Source organism: Pinus tabuliformis, chromosome 7, assembly GCF_031772625.1.
Source record: "Pinus tabuliformis cultivar Carrire ecotype Pingquan chromosome 7, CPIR1, whole genome shotgun sequence".
NCBI classification, from domain to species: domain Eukaryota; kingdom Viridiplantae; phylum Streptophyta; class Pinopsida; order Pinales; family Pinaceae; genus Pinus; species Pinus tabuliformis.
Window position 1 is genome coordinate 2,034,335,250 of NC_142293.1, and position 15,619 is coordinate 2,034,350,868.

The 15,619-nt window shown below is 38.8% G+C and overlaps 1 protein-coding gene across 1 annotated transcript; it reads left to right on the forward strand.

The window, feature by feature from the left end:
• Positions 1-12,080: 12,080 nt before the first annotated feature.
• LOC149256665 (COBRA-like protein 4) lies at positions 12,081-14,981 on the forward strand. Its single transcript, XM_089457489.1, has 6 exons — positions 12,081-12,278; positions 12,648-12,727; positions 12,829-13,285; positions 13,702-13,861; positions 13,955-14,235; positions 14,355-14,981. The coding sequence occupies exons 1-6, from the start codon at positions 12,158-12,160 to the stop codon at positions 14,765-14,767; spliced, it is 1,512 nt and encodes a 503-aa protein (XP_089313615.1). The 5' UTR covers positions 12,081-12,157; the 3' UTR covers positions 14,768-14,981.
• The last annotated feature ends 638 nt before the right edge of the window (positions 14,982-15,619 follow it).

Here is a 15,619-nt window from a genome sequence, read left to right on the forward strand (position 1 = left end):
GGGCGCAAAACAGACTTGCAAAGGACCATTATCGTAGGAGAAATACTTATGGAATCCGGGCGATTCCCTAAGTTGACAAAGTTCTACAAACCCAAACCCCACTGTTCCTCATGAAGCTTATCTCTTGGAATGTGAGAGGGCTCAACAGCACCTCAAAACACATAATGTTAAAAAAATTGATCTAGCAAGAAAAACCATCATTAGTTTTTCTTCACGAAACGAAAAGTAATAACACTGCTATAGAAAGAATCCTCAATAAGGTCTGGTCAGGCAGCTACTCAGTTTCAGTAGATGCTTCTGGGGCTTCCGGAGGACTAGCTATCTTGTGGAACCCGCAGGTTCTCACTCTACAAGACTTTCATGCCACCCATTTCCTCATCCAAGTGTCCTTCCATCTCATTGGCACAAACATCCATGGGCATCTCTCAAACGTATATTTTCCGCAAAATTTACAGCAAAAATTAGAACTTTTGGATACTCTCACCATTCTCAATTCTAACAGGTAGTTCCCCCTCTGGATTGGTGGTGGCGATTTCAACATCATAACGACAATGGAGGAAAAACACGGTGGCAGAATAAGGTTAGAAGGTGACAGTAGCGGCCTCAGAGAATTTATTCAAAGTAATCAATTAATGGATATTCAGACTTCCAATGGAGTATACACCTGGACCAATAAGCGTAGGGGTACTCAGCATATCTCTTCCAGGCTAGATCGGTTCCTCATCTCGGACAATGCCATACACCTGGGAGGGGACTTTCATGCCTCCATATTGCCCCAAGGAGGATCAGATCACTGGCCCATTATGTTACAATGGTCATGGCCAGGTACAAGATGCAACAGACCTTTTCGATTTGAAGCCTTCTGGTTCTCAAATCCTAACTTCAAGATAGTGGTTAGTGAGGCATGGCAATCCTTTATCCCACCTGAAGGAGCCAAAATGTTCCAATTCCAACAGAAATTAAAAAACCTAAAACAAGTTCTCAAAGTTTGGAACCGCACTCAGTTTGGCAACATTTTTGAGAATCGCAAACAGTTGGAACAACAAATGAGCGCACTACAACAGACTATCATCTTGGAAGGTAGGATAGAAGAGCAGGCGCATCAGGAGCAGACCCTTTGGAATAAAATTGAGGCTTGCAGGCAGCAAGAAGAAATCCTATGGCGTCAAAAGTCCAGAATCCGGTGGCTCAAGGAAGGGGAGAAGAATACAAAATTCTTCCACAGATCCGCCATCCAAAGAAGAATGCACAACAACATTGCATTCATCAACAATCAACAAGGGGAAAGATTAGAAGTGCATGAAGACATGGAAAAGGAATTTAAAGATTACTTTCAGGAAATTCTCAGGGAGCCTCCAGGAAGCAGAGATCAAGCAATTAGAACCATCACGCAGCACATTCCTAAAATCATAACGGAGGACCATAACAATAAATTGCTCCAATCTATTTCACTACAGGAGGTAGAAGCTGCGATGGCCCAACTCAAGGATGGCAAGGCACCTGGTCCTGATGGTTTCACTGCCAATTTCTTTCACGAGTTTTGGGAGCTCATCAAGATAGAGGTATGGGAACTAGTGGAGGAATCAAGATCTATGCACTGGATTCTACCCTCCTTAAATGCCACTTTCTTAGCGCTAGTACCTAAAGGGGATGAACCAAATACGCCCGAAAAATACAGGCCGATTGCACTATGCAATGTCATCTACAAGCTTATCTCCAAAGTACTGGCGAACAGGCTCAAACCTCTCCTCCCTCTTCTCATCTCGCCGGAGCAGACTGGATACGTAGAAGGGCGGCAGATAATGGACGGCATCATTCTTTCAAATGAAGTAATCCACTCTCTAAAGCTTCTGAAAAAACCAAGTATGATTCTAAAGCTTGATCTCTCTAAAGCTTTTGACAAACTCAGTTGGAACTATATTCATCAGATGTTATTGGCATTTGGTTTCAATTCTACTTGGACAAGATAGATCATGAATCTCATCTCCTCTCCCTGTTTCTCAGTCCTGCTCAATGGTTCCCCCTCATCGCCCTTCCGCCCCTCCTGTGGTATTCATCAAGGGGATCCCCTATCCCCCTTCCTTTTTGTCCTCATGGCAGAAGGGCTCAGTCGTTTGCTCCACTCTGTCGTCTCCTCTCAAGCTCTAAAAGGCATTTCTCTCCATGGTCTTCATCCCTTATCCCACCAACAATTTGTAGACGATACTATGTTATTTGGCCACCCCTCCTCTCAAGAGGCTAAAGCCTTTAAAAATCAGCTCTCTCTCTTCTCTGAAGCCTCTGGTACCTCTATCAATGCCTCCAAATCCCAACTCTTCTTTTTTAATACCCCTGCTACCACTCAAAGGAACATCGCTCGTATTCTGGGATTCTCTACAGCAGTGCTTCCATCAAAATACCTGGGGGCTCCTTTGTTGGACTCGGCCATTAAGCACGCTTCCTGGAGGACTCTTTTAGACAAATTGGAATCAAGGCTCTCGTCCTGGACTTTTCACTCTCTCAATATGGCCGGCAGACTCATCTTGATCAAATCGGTTCTCCAGGCCATGCCACTGTATCTATTTTCTATCCTGGCAGCGCCAAAATGGGTCCTCAAAGCAATCCGCAATCTTCAGAGAAATTTTCTGTGGGGATCTTCTGGTCTCAATAGGAAATGGGCTCTTGTCAATTGGAAGGAGGTCTGCCAGCCAAAATCAGAGGGTGGGCTTGGATTAAGGGATCCTCTCCAAAGCAACAACACAATGGGAGCTCATATATGGTGGAATTGGATCTCCAAACCACAAATACCCTGGGCGCGGCTATGGCAAGCAAAATATGCCCCAGGAAGCCAATGGAGTGACCTCATCAGAATCAGCACTACAACCCCAGGCTCTTTGATTTGGAATGCCGCAAAGCTTCATAGCGCCTTTATTCAAGAGCATAGTTTCTGGGAAATTCATTCAGGTACCATAGCTAGGTTCTGGGAGGACTCTTGGCAACAACTCCCAAAACTAGCCGCTCTGTTCCACAAGCCAATCTGGCAGGTTTCTATGCAGCAAGCAAATCTCACCCATGTTCATCAATTCTGGCAGCAGCAGACGCTCCAAGATTTTCAACTTTGGAAACCCGCTAGCACCTGGCAGGCCGATTGGCAAGGGGAAACCTATACCGAAATCGATCAGGAGTTAAATCACAGAAGAATCAAATATTCAAACCAGCAGGACAAACTGCGTTGGGGACATACGCCAAGGGGAATGTTTACCACCAAGGAAGCTTACCAGCTTCGCTACTCAGCTTCCCAGACAGACAAGGATCAGATATGGGAAAGGGTCTGGCAACCAGGAATATGGCCCAAGGTTTCCACATTTCTATGGCTTTTAAGCAAGAGGCGCATCCTCACTTGGGACAATCTGCAAAAAAGAGGATTCATTGGCCCATCGAGATGCCCCAATTGCAATCTCAACTCTGAATCCATTAGGCATCTCATGGAGACTTGTCCTCTAGCTACTCAACTATGGGAGAAAATTGAACAATGCAATAGAAGATCGGAAGAACGGATGGGAGATATCACAGAAACCATCAGAAAATGGCCAAAGCACCCTTTTCAAAGTCCGCTTCTAAACTCTCTGTGGAATCTAATCCCAGGCTTTCTCTATTGGATACTCTGGAAGGAAAGGAATAGCAGAATTTTTAACAACATCAGCAGGCCAATTGACACTCTGTGGCTTCTTCTGAAACAAAATCTCCAAGAAACTCTAGCTATCAGAAACTGGCAAGACACGGATCTGCCAGAATCACCTCAGGAACGTCTCATCATGAACGCCTGGAATCTGGACCTGTCCTTTTTGGCCCATGTCAAAGCTCGTCCACCAACCAGTTCTGCCTCTCCTCTCACTTGGTCTCCTCCTGCAATCAACTCATACAAATTGAATTTTGATGGGGCAGCCAAGGGTAATCCCGGGCCGATGGGATTTGGGGGGGTCTTCAGGAACAATATGGGCGTAGTACTGCATATCTACTATGGAACCATTGGCAAAGACACCAACAACACTGCTAAATTGGAAGGACCGTGGAAATGGATTTGCATTGCATATCAAAAAAACTTCTTCCCATTAGAGGTTGAGGGAGATTCCCTTATCCTAATAACAGCAGCCACCAGAATTCAAGCAGGTACTTTGGCAGCCAAGATAGCTTCTAGCTGGAGGCTGCTCAACCGACTGGAACTTTTGGAGGAAAGGCTTCGGAATCCCCAAAGCATTACCTTCAAGCATGTTAGACGCACTGCCAACAAAGTAGCAGATAGACTGGCCAATCAAGGGGTAAACCAGCAACTCCCTTATTTCTCAGGACCTCTCAGAGACTCAGATGATGAACAACTCAAACATGAATGCACTTCTCTGGTGCAACAGGACTACTCGCTCCCGGATGCGGGTGATTGACAGGCCACAAGGTACGTTGGAGGGGCATCGAATGGGCAGGTGTCAGCCCAAGTGCGCCATGGGTTACAATTATGGGTTGGCGAGCTGGTCTCGCACAATTCTATTTATGGCTGCATTAACTACGTCCTACAGTCTCCTGGTTATTTCTGCAATGGATCTCATTATGTTTGTCACTCCCGCGGCTCCGTCGCAGACCATCGACACCATAAAGGTTGCTGTTCTGAGCATTTCCCTGAGCCACTCTGTTAGTTCGCTTCTGCTCGTCAATCCTTCACTCGGCTCAAGAGCTTACTCTATCCGCGTCCTTCGATGGGCTCTGGTTCCAGGGACTCACGGACTCTTCTGGGCTCCGTTTCCGCTTCTCTCTGATCACTCGTTTCTTTGTCATTCCTCTCTGTGCATTCGCTCCTCTGTCAAGCCTCTGCATAACATCATGCCATGTGAAAGGCCCAGAATGGGGAGTAGGCAAGGCGGTTCCCGCGGTCGCGCCACCCATCAGCGGTCTACCCCCATCTTGGACCCTTCCTCGGATGCGTTGGAATTTGGTCGCTTCAATCATCTAGCCACCAGAAGTGGCAGAGGCAGGGGCAGAGGGTGAGTTAGGAATGATAACTGTGAGCATAATGCTCATCCCACTGTTTGTTTCCGCATCCCGTGTTCTTTGGCAAACTCATCCTTCATAGTCTCGGTTACGATTGAAAAGTGTGAGCATGCCTGGGGTTCGGGAGCGGCTCATCCTGGGGTTCCTGCAGTTCAGAGGATGGCAAATCCAAATGATAACCAGCGCCAGGTCATAGGAGGCCTTTCTGTGGTGAATTCTGAAGCCAACGTAGGTCCGAGCGCGCTAGCAAGAGGAGAGCCTATAGGCTCAGAGGTCCATCCATCCGACTCTGAGGACTCAACTCAATTTGGGTTTAGGGTCGTTGAGGAACCATATACCTCAGAGGACGATTGAACTAGTCCATGCCTCCGTTTTATGCAGTTTCTGAAGTAGGAGTTCGCCTCCCTTTTGAGTCTCGATGTTAATGTATGTTTCAGGTCTCTGTCAGTTAATGCTTTGTTTATGTTTAGCGATGGATAGCTGTGGGTCAATTTGAGTTTTATGGAAGTCAAAAACACTGGTGTAGGTCTTCCGTGTACAAAGGTCAAGCATCTTTTTGTAAAATGCCAACTTCATGGCAAGAATTTTCAAGGCAGCTACCTTGCTGTAACACTTTTTGTATAAATAATAGGAGTAGACTGATTGAGAAAAAATAATAATTAATAATTATACATATTAATTTTATTGTGTTGAGAGGCGCTCTCTACCTAGTATGGTAGAGATGTTGTAATGGAATGTCCCATTAAACATTTTGACTAGGTCAAATTACACAAAAAAATTAATAATTATATTTATAATTAATAATTAAAGCATATATCCATCTTAACTATAGATCTATCAAGCATCGAAAGGGAATAAATCTTTTCTTTTTTATTTATTTTTAATTTTAATTATCAAACCGACATTAATAATTAATAATTAATAATTATACTATTAATTTTACTTATATATATTTATTTTAATTATTGAGTCCACAATACATAATATTACATTACATAACAGAACATGGCATACCAAGACATTACAACATCTCTTCTATACTCGACTTGAGAAACCTCTCAGCACAAAGATTGTTTATCAATAAATTAAAAGAATAAGATATTTATATAACAAAACATGTTTTCAATCCATATATATAAAGGAAAATTTAAGGATGGAAAATTATCTTGAAGTTTAAAAACATTGACGAATCTCACTCGTCCCTAATATGCAAACTATAAAATGTTTATTGATATATTTGTAAAATTATTCAAATATATATATATATATATATATATATATATATATATATATATATATATATATATATATATATATATTCTCTATATAATGTTGGTGATTTTTAATGTAAAATAATTTTATATTGTAAAATTTGGGTGAATCATTTTTAGAAAAAATGGAAATCGATGAATCTTTTTTTTGGAAAAATCATGGAAAATTAGCCTACCTATGAATATTAGCCCCTAAATTTTTCCATGATATATATATATATATATATATATATATATATATATATATATATATATATATATATATATATATATATATATATATATATATATATATATATATATATATATATATATATATATATACTTTTACTTTTTTCTTGACCCCCATCGAAAAATCGACTTACAATATGCGTGGGGACTAGGCATAGAAACCAATAACCAAGCTGAGTTCCTAACTCTTTGGAAAGGTATCGAAAAGAAAATTAATAGAATTATGACATTTGGTGATTCAATGATAGTGAGTCGATGAGTATGGGAGGCTAAACGTTGTCCTAAATCAGCCCGATCTCCCATGGCGTTGAGGATCCTTCTCCAACTTCAACAATTTGAGCATATTGATCTCTTCCATGTTTTAAGGAATTTAAATTCCACAACATATTCATTAACAAACAAAGGAACAAGGATGACTCAAGGGACTAAAGAGTTGAACAATGAACATCATTTAAACGTCTCATTTCCATGATGTTTTCACATAGCAAAGGTAGAATATTAAATCTCATTAATGAATATTTAATAAAGAGGAAAGACAAATATTTTATGTAGCAAGAAAATCACTTGGGAATTAATGTACTAAATCCGAGGGTCTCCAATTTTTGGAAAATGTCATTCTAGGACAAGCCTCAGTCGTCTCCCAAGACGTACTCTTGTTGATTTAGTAGTAACACTTGGCTTGCAAAATCACCCTCTAGCAGCTTGGTGTATCTTCATTTCAACGTTGGGCTCCATCTAATAAGTAGGCTGAGAAAGATGCATTTAATTTGACTCATGGTAGGGAGATTTCCCTATATCATCCATAACAAGTGGTTCTCTCTACAAGGAATTTGAAGCTAATTTCTCATAGATATTTTAGTACCGCACTTAATGGAGATATAGTAGAATTGCAGAAGTCATGATGGTTTACATAGTTCCGGCATTGGGCACCCTCGGGATTGCATCTGTTGAATATATATATATATATATATATATATATATATATATATATATATATATATATATATATATATATTTCTCGAGACTCTAAACTTTGCATAGTTTGGCTCTAGTATTGTAGTTGATCTGCAATTGAGTGGAGGTGAGGTGAGCCTCACCTCTCAGCTGGATATTACAAAATTTGCTCATAATTAATGAATCAAACACAATTACACAAGATAAGATAAAAGACTAACATTCAATTGTATTATCATGAGGCTTGATGGTCTTTTAAAGAGATTACAAATACAAGTTTTAAAACTTTCCTCCCTTGTTGTGAGTTGTCAAATAGGAAAAAACTAAATACATTATTTAGATATTGTCTTTCTTGATATAAGTTATATTGGAATAGATGTTTCTTTACTCGTTATATGTTACCATTATGAGCCAGGTAGACTCGCTGCCCAATTCCTCTTGTTTTAGATGGAAAACGTCTTTACTTTTTGCCTCTCGGTTTAAGTGTGAAGCCATGGCAGAAATGATTTTTGAACGCTCATTGAGTTGATGTGATGTGATGTTGTTGATGAAGTAGCAGGTGCCTACATAGCTTGGGGTGGGAGGGCATGTCTCCAAGTGAACCTGAGTCAAATGTTGTTGTGTTGATTGTTGATGAAGTAGCAGGTTCCTACATAGCTTGGGGTGGGAGGGCACTTCTCCAAAGGAATCCAAGTCAAATGCTACTATGCTAAAACTGATGAGTGTGAAGAAGACGCCTACTAAAGCGGGGTGGGAAGGCATGTATCCAAAGGGAACCCACTCTGAATGTTTCTCCTAATATAAAAAATCATGGATTCTAGGTAGGGTGCGGAACCAAGCCACATGAGAGATATACTTGAACTATAAGTGTGTTGCAAACTTATAACAAAAGTGGCCATGGTTGTTGTAGAAGTTGTGATGAGGCAGAGAAACTGAGACTAAATAATATATAATGGCTCGAAAATAGGGAAGATGCTAATAGAAAAAATTTAGAGCAACAAACCTTGAACAAAAAAAAAAACTTTTAACATAAAATGCACCATGGAAAATGTGGCAGCGACATGAAAAGAGAGTGCATTAAGTAAACAAGAATTAAAAAAAATAAAAAGTATATTAGGCCTCAAGTAGCGACTTGCTCTGATACCAATTGATCTGCAATTGAGTGGAGGTGAGGCTTAGAGAGCCTCACCTCTCAACTGGATCTTACAAACTCTGCTCAAAATTAATGAAGCAAACATAATCACACAAGATAAGATAAAAGACTAACATTCACTTGTATTATCATGAGGCTCATGGCCTTTTAAAGAGATTACAAATACATGTTTTAGAACTTGCATCCTTTGTTGTGAGTTGTCAAATAGGAAAAAACTAAATGCATTATTTAGATATTCCCTTTCTTGATATAAGTTGCCTAGGACTAGATGTTTCCTTACTCATTAGATGTTACCATTATAATCCAAGTAGACTCGCTGCCCAACAATGCTTAACAAAGTTTGTCTGTGCAATTTGGTGTTGACACTTCTGTGATGGAAAGTGTGAGCTCCTCTTCACGTGACTTTGAATCTATTAAACATCAATGTAATTTTGGATAGGGTCCTTGAGGCAATAGAAAGCATGCAACTCTCCCTTCTGTAGCAACAAAAAGCGGAGGAAAAGGCTCACAATTATATCCAATTGTTAGTCAATTCCAAACTTGAACTTATGCATATAAAAATTGATCACTTTTAGAATGAATTGAGGACTAAGATCACAACCCCTCATTGCAAAATGATGGAGATGGAGGATATGTTTTTTCCCAGGCTACGACTAGTTCAATTGGACACCAAATATGGAGAAAACCCAACAAGGAAAAGAGGAAAGTTGGTTCAAGCTCCAAACCAACTAAAATAATTCTAAAGATGCCTCTTAGTGACAAGTTTTTGGATAGTTCTCACTTAAATTCTAGTTTCTAATGTTGTGCAAATTTTCTTTGTATTTAGGGATCTATTTCAAGATATACAATAGGCATAAAAAAAAAAAGACATAAGCATGAATTGCATATACAATAGGTTTTAGAGTGTTGGATTATGATGGAATGTAAGAGTTCTTACCCATAAACAAATTTTTTGATTTTTTAATAGAAATTCCTTGGGGTTTCGTAATCACACTCTAGATCTGGTGCACATTGCAATCGATTGGGCTCTGATAAGGTCAAACCCCCCTCAACCAGGAATCTATGTAGCAGTTTTCCCCGTGAAATGGTCAGATATAAATCAATATTTTTAGATCTAAGGGTTCCCATAGCTCGAAGACATGAAGGATCTAGTGGAGGTGCGCGACAAAGCAAAGACGGGGACAAACTTGACCGATAACAGCCTTTCAATGCAGAACGACACAACATTGAACACCGTAAGGCTAGAAGATCCATCAGTTAGCCCAAATCTGGCGATGCAAGAACCTGATAGGGCTCTGATATGCTTAGATCTGGACACCTGGGCAACATTACGAGCCCTTTCACAGACGAATCCACACCCTACCGAGGCGGATCTTATACAAATATTCATCAAAACATTGGAAGGCAGGTATTTTTGCTAGAGGATTTGGAAGGGGAGGAGGATCTAGGATCTAAGGTATAAAATACAGAACCACCTTGGTATACCAACATAGGCAAAATCTGATCTACTCGGGTCTCAGTTTACAGGATAACTACACCCTTCAGGATTATAACATAACCACAGACTCGACCATCATAATCAATCTCCGTCTGCGGGGTGGATGCTCTGGAACTAGCTCAAAGAGCACAGGCTCCTTTAAGGATGCCGTCAAAGGTAAGGGAAAAGCACAAACCAAACCAACAACAATGCTTGAGCTTCCTAGGCCCTACATTGGAGAACAAAAAATTGAGAATCGTGCTCTCACCATCGCAATGCCTAAGGTAAATAATTTGTACTTAGATCTCTACTCCAAATCAGTTACAATGGATTTCGACCCAAATATGATGTTTTGCACCAATGGATATATGATACATGGCCACCAAATTGCGAAATATACTTATGCCCCAAGGGGTTTTTCATAGTCAGATTCAAAACAAAACAGGAAAGGGAACACATCCTCAACAAGGGACCATGGTTCTCGGGAAATGCAGGGCTCTTCATAACCCCTTGGTTTCCAGAATTCGATGCTAACACAATGGTGGTATCAAAGATCCCAGTTTGGGTCAGGCTACACAACCTTCCACTACACTTTTGGCATCATAATGTATTAATCGCCATAGGGAACACTCTGGGAAAGTTTCTAAAGATTGATGGAGATAGACTTACAAGGAGAATATTTACTTTCATCAGAATCTGTGTTGAAATAGATCTTAGCCAATGACTACCAGGAAGTATAACACTGAATTTCAATAATACACAGTGGACACAACCTTTAGATTACGAAAATACAGTATTCCAATGCGGTGGATGTCTACAAACACCCCACCTCCATAACACCTTTCCACAAGCAAAACAAATTCCCAAATGGAACAAGAAGCAATAGAGAAAGCCAAAAGGATGGCAATATACAACCCCCTTGGATGAAGAAGCAGACATAGCAGAGAATAAAGCAGAAATGGATGATGAAAAAGTCGAGAACAACATACTAAAGGAAGAGGAAGACCCCAGCAACCCCACCCCAGCAACCCCCCTTGAGCAACTAGAATCCCAGCCAACATGAATGGAAATATAAGGCAACAAACGAACTCACGGATCAGAAAGCTCTGATTCTGACAAAGACTCTCCCATAAATACAAACTAAAATCAGCTATCCATTGTAACTACCACTCACAACACTTGAGTTTGGCGAAAGGTAGAGAAAAAGAAAGAGAGAAAAGAATAGTATTTTATTTTTGATCTTTTATTTCTTGTTGTTTGGTTTCTCTGAAAACAGAAATATACCATATACATATGCTTCTTAGCATCTACGAAATGTTATTTTGTCTTATGAATAAAATTACTATTTTTCTAAAAAAATTATATATTTAATTTCTTTTTTCTAATTATTTTTTTAAATTACTAATTATTAAAATTACAGTATGAACCACACTAAATAATGACAAATAAATTTTAATGTAACATGTCTCAATAACCGTTACAATATGTGATTGTGGTTGTGTCAATGAAAATCTGGATAATTGGACAAATAAATTTTAATGTGACATGTCTCAATAACTAAAGTTACAGTAAGTTGCACGTTGCATGCTAGAAAGTACAGAACGTATGGTACTAGAAAGTAACATGTATAGAAATTGACATCCCAATGTATACAATATGAAACACTTTACTTGTTCGCTGCATAATAATGACTATATTTTATTCTGCAAATTTAATTGACTAATAAATAACCAAAATACTGTAAGGAGGTGTCATTTTCACACGAATTCATGCACTACGTCTACACCTCAATTTTAAACTCTCGACTGCACTCAGACTTCAAACATCTGCCGGTCATTTTTTAAAGGTTATTAGTCAGCCATTTTTCTGTTTTATTAGACTGAAGAAGATCGATCTATTCACAATCAGTTATTTATCTTAGAAAATTTATTTCCTTTAAAATAATCTTCTAATCTTTTAAAAGCATTGACTGGAATGAACAAGAGCCTCTCTCGTGGTGTTTATTTATTTTATAACAGAGAAAGACGGTCAGTGACTAACAGGTTGGTATTCATGGAGAAACGCTCAGCCTCTAAATACACATTCACCTGGAAATGGGGTACTCAGTCAAGTGCATCATCTGGTATTCTATGGTTCATGTTGGCTTTAATACTTATTTCAGCCATCCTTGCAGGTTCGTTGACTTTTTTTTTAAGAAATCACTGAATTTTTTAGGTTAACCTGGGAACTCTATTCTTTCAGAGGCAAAATGATCTGTATATTTTATTGTTTACTTGTTTATTTTGAGAATGAAATATACTCGATAGTTAGAAATGAGTAGCAAAAATTCTCCCATATCATTTTTATCTAAAAATTTACTCTTAAATCAATATGAATCACAAAAACCTTAATTCCAAAAATAAAAATGACTAAAATATTTTTACCATCCCAGAATCAAATTACACCACAGTTCAATGCTTTCACATGTAAATTTACACAGTGAATATGATATCCTATCATCCTGTAGACTAATAATGTCTGAAACCATATGGGTTTTTTGCAGATGCTTTTGATCCTCTAGACCCAAATGGAAACATTACCATCAAATGGGACATCATCTCTTGGACCATTAATGGCTATGTTGTGAGTAACCCTACCTGTATTAAAATGGAGATTACATATGCTTTATTGTAATTAAACATATTGATATGGTGGTGGTTCTGTGGGATTTTGATGATATGCAGGCAACGGTAAGTTTGTCGAATTATCAGCAGTACAGACATATACAGAGTCCCGGGTGGCAGTTGGGCTGGACATGGGCAGAGAATGAAACAATATGGTCGATGATTGGTGCAGAGGCCACTGAGCAAGGCGATTGCTCTGGTTATCAGGGCACCGTTCCCTTCTGTTGCATGAAGAATCCTACTATTGTCGATCTGACGCCTGAAACTCCTTACGACCAGCAAGTTGCAAATTGCTGCAGAGGGGGAGTCATATCAGCTTATGCCCAGGATCCTGCCACATCGGTGGCAGCCTTCCAACTGACCGTTGGCAGCGGTGGGACGAGTGCTGCAACTGTTAGCTTGCCCCAGAATTTCACTCTCAATACACCTGGCCCTGGATATACTTGTGGTCCTGCCAAGGTCGTTAAACCCAGCAAGTTTACCAGTCAAACGGGGCACCGCTACACTCAAGCTTTAAGTAGGCACATTCATCTTTAACACTCCATAAACACATTTTAGATAGGTTTATGTAGCTATCTTGATTTTCATGGTTGATTTTGGAAATATTTTAATTTAATTTGGGGAGACACAGCCTAGAGACATATCTAATCTAAATAGGTTTAGATAGATTTATTTAGCTATTTTTATCTTCGTAGATTTTGGAAATATTTCAATTTAACAAATATACTTTTCTTCATTGCAGATTCTTTTTTGAATATTTCAGTCTAATAAATAGAAATGAGATTAATAAATAGAATTGAGATCAAACATTTGAATTGGGATTAAGTTCAATTGATTTATGCTAATCTACATAATATACAACCGCCAATGTTCATGACAAACCAGTTTCTATGCATTTGGGTTAATGTGATTATTGGGTTTAATTTATTGCAGTGACCTGGAAAATGACCTGCGCATATTCACAATTTATAGCTCATCATGCTCCTACCTGTTGTGTAGCCTTGTCATCTTTCTACAGCGACACTGTTGTCCCCTGTTCAGAATGTTCCTGTGCCTGCCAGAACAGTATCAGTCAGCCGGGCAATTGTATTAAGTATGCCAATTCTACCAAACTTTTACTGGGTGCTTTTCGTTTTCAATTTTATGGGCAGGACAGAGAGATCATAGAAATTTTTTTGTCTTGCAGGGGAGATTCCCCATATCTCAAGACACCGGGTATAGACACACCCCAGAACAACAAAACTCTTTTACAGTGCACAACTCACATGTGCCCAATTCAAATACATTGGCACGTCAAGGAGAACTATAAATTGTACTGGAAGGTCAAAGTCACTGTTATAAATTTTAATTACAGAATGAATTACAGTAACTGGAACATTATTATTAGGCATCCAAATCTTGACAATTTGACTGGAGTTTTCAGATTCAACTACAAGCCACTGATTCCATATGGGTCTCTGTCTCTGAGTAAGTAACCCATTGCCACTACAGCTTTATCCCTTTCTTTCTGCTTCTAAATGACAACTATCAATTTTGCACTGAAATTCCCAAGTCATTCTTTTATGCCTGTGCTGATGCTTTTGCAGATGATACTGCATTATTTTGGGGACTCAAATATATCAACGATTTGCTCATGGAAAATGGACCAACGGGGAGTGTCCAGGCTGAAATGCTCCTCCAGAAGAATTCTCAGACATTCACTTTCAAACAGGGATGGGCATTTCCTCGGATGGTGTACTTCAACGGTGATTATTGTATAATGCCACCACCAGATACATATCCTACACTGCCTAACAGTGTCCCTGTCCTGCAGAGGGAAGCGTCCTTAAGTTCAATTTTTGTTGCAGTTTTGGTTGTTACAATAGCTTTGGCGGCCATATCGATGCTGGTGTTTGCACTGAACCTACTTAGAGGTTATAGAGGCCAGTACAGGTCAGATATTGTTACCGATTTGCATTACACAAGTGTATCAAAAAAACTAAATAATTACAAGATGTAAACAAGTGTAATAGGTAACCGTGCGTCGCTAAGTTCAATTTTGGTTGTAGTTGTGGTTGTTACAGTAGCTTTGGCTGCCATATCGCTGCTGGTGTTTGCACCGAACCTAGTTAGAGGTTATAGAGGCGAGTACAGGTCAGATATTGTTACCAATTTGCATTACACTAGTGTATCAAAAAGCTAAATAATTAGCATACGTAAACAAGTGTAATAGTTAGAGGTTATAGAGGCCAGTACAGGTCAGATATTGTTACCAATTTGCATTACACAAGTGTATCAAAAAGCTAAATAATTAGCATACGTAAACAAGTGTAATAGGTAGCCTTGCTGCTTATTACTTGTTTTTATCGTAAAACACTTATTTTTATTGTAAAAAGTAATTGATAGTAGAAGTTATGATGAGAAACAAAGTAATGTATATATTGATAGTATGCATAGAATTACTAGTAAATGAAGTTGTTTTATAAATAAAATGTTAAAATTTATAGATTAAAAATAAAAATGAAGTAGAGATGAAAGATATAAGAAATAAGGTGTGGTTGCTATTATTGAACATCTACATTGAAATAAGGGTGGAAATGTTGTAGCATTTTTTGGTTTTGATAAGTTAGAATAAATTAGACAAAAAATGAAAATGTATCTACAAAATGTTAAGATAGGATATGGACAAAAACAATATTGAATAAAAAATGTTGGGAAAATATTTTTATAAATATGTCCATATCAAAGAAAATGTTAGGGTTGATGCCCTAAAAAATAAAGGCAAAATAAAATGTTATGTTAGACAGAAAATAAAAAGAAATAAACTATCAAAGTGTTGCAAATCTAAATGCCACTACTTTGTTCTAAATTC

Bases quoted from the DNA above. Each gene is read 5' to 3' on its own strand.
- LOC149256665 (XM_089457489.1), top strand. From the start codon at position 12,158: ATGGAGAAACGCTCAGCCTCTAAATACACATTCACCTGGAAATGGGGT. The intron at 12,728-12,828 runs GTGAGTAACCCT...GATGATATGCAG, and splicing joins GGACCATTAATGGCTATGTT to GCAACGGTAAGTTTGTCGAA. The intron at 14,236-14,354 runs GTAAGTAACCCA...ATGCTTTTGCAG, and splicing joins ATATGGGTCTCTGTCTCTGA to ATGATACTGCATTATTTTGG.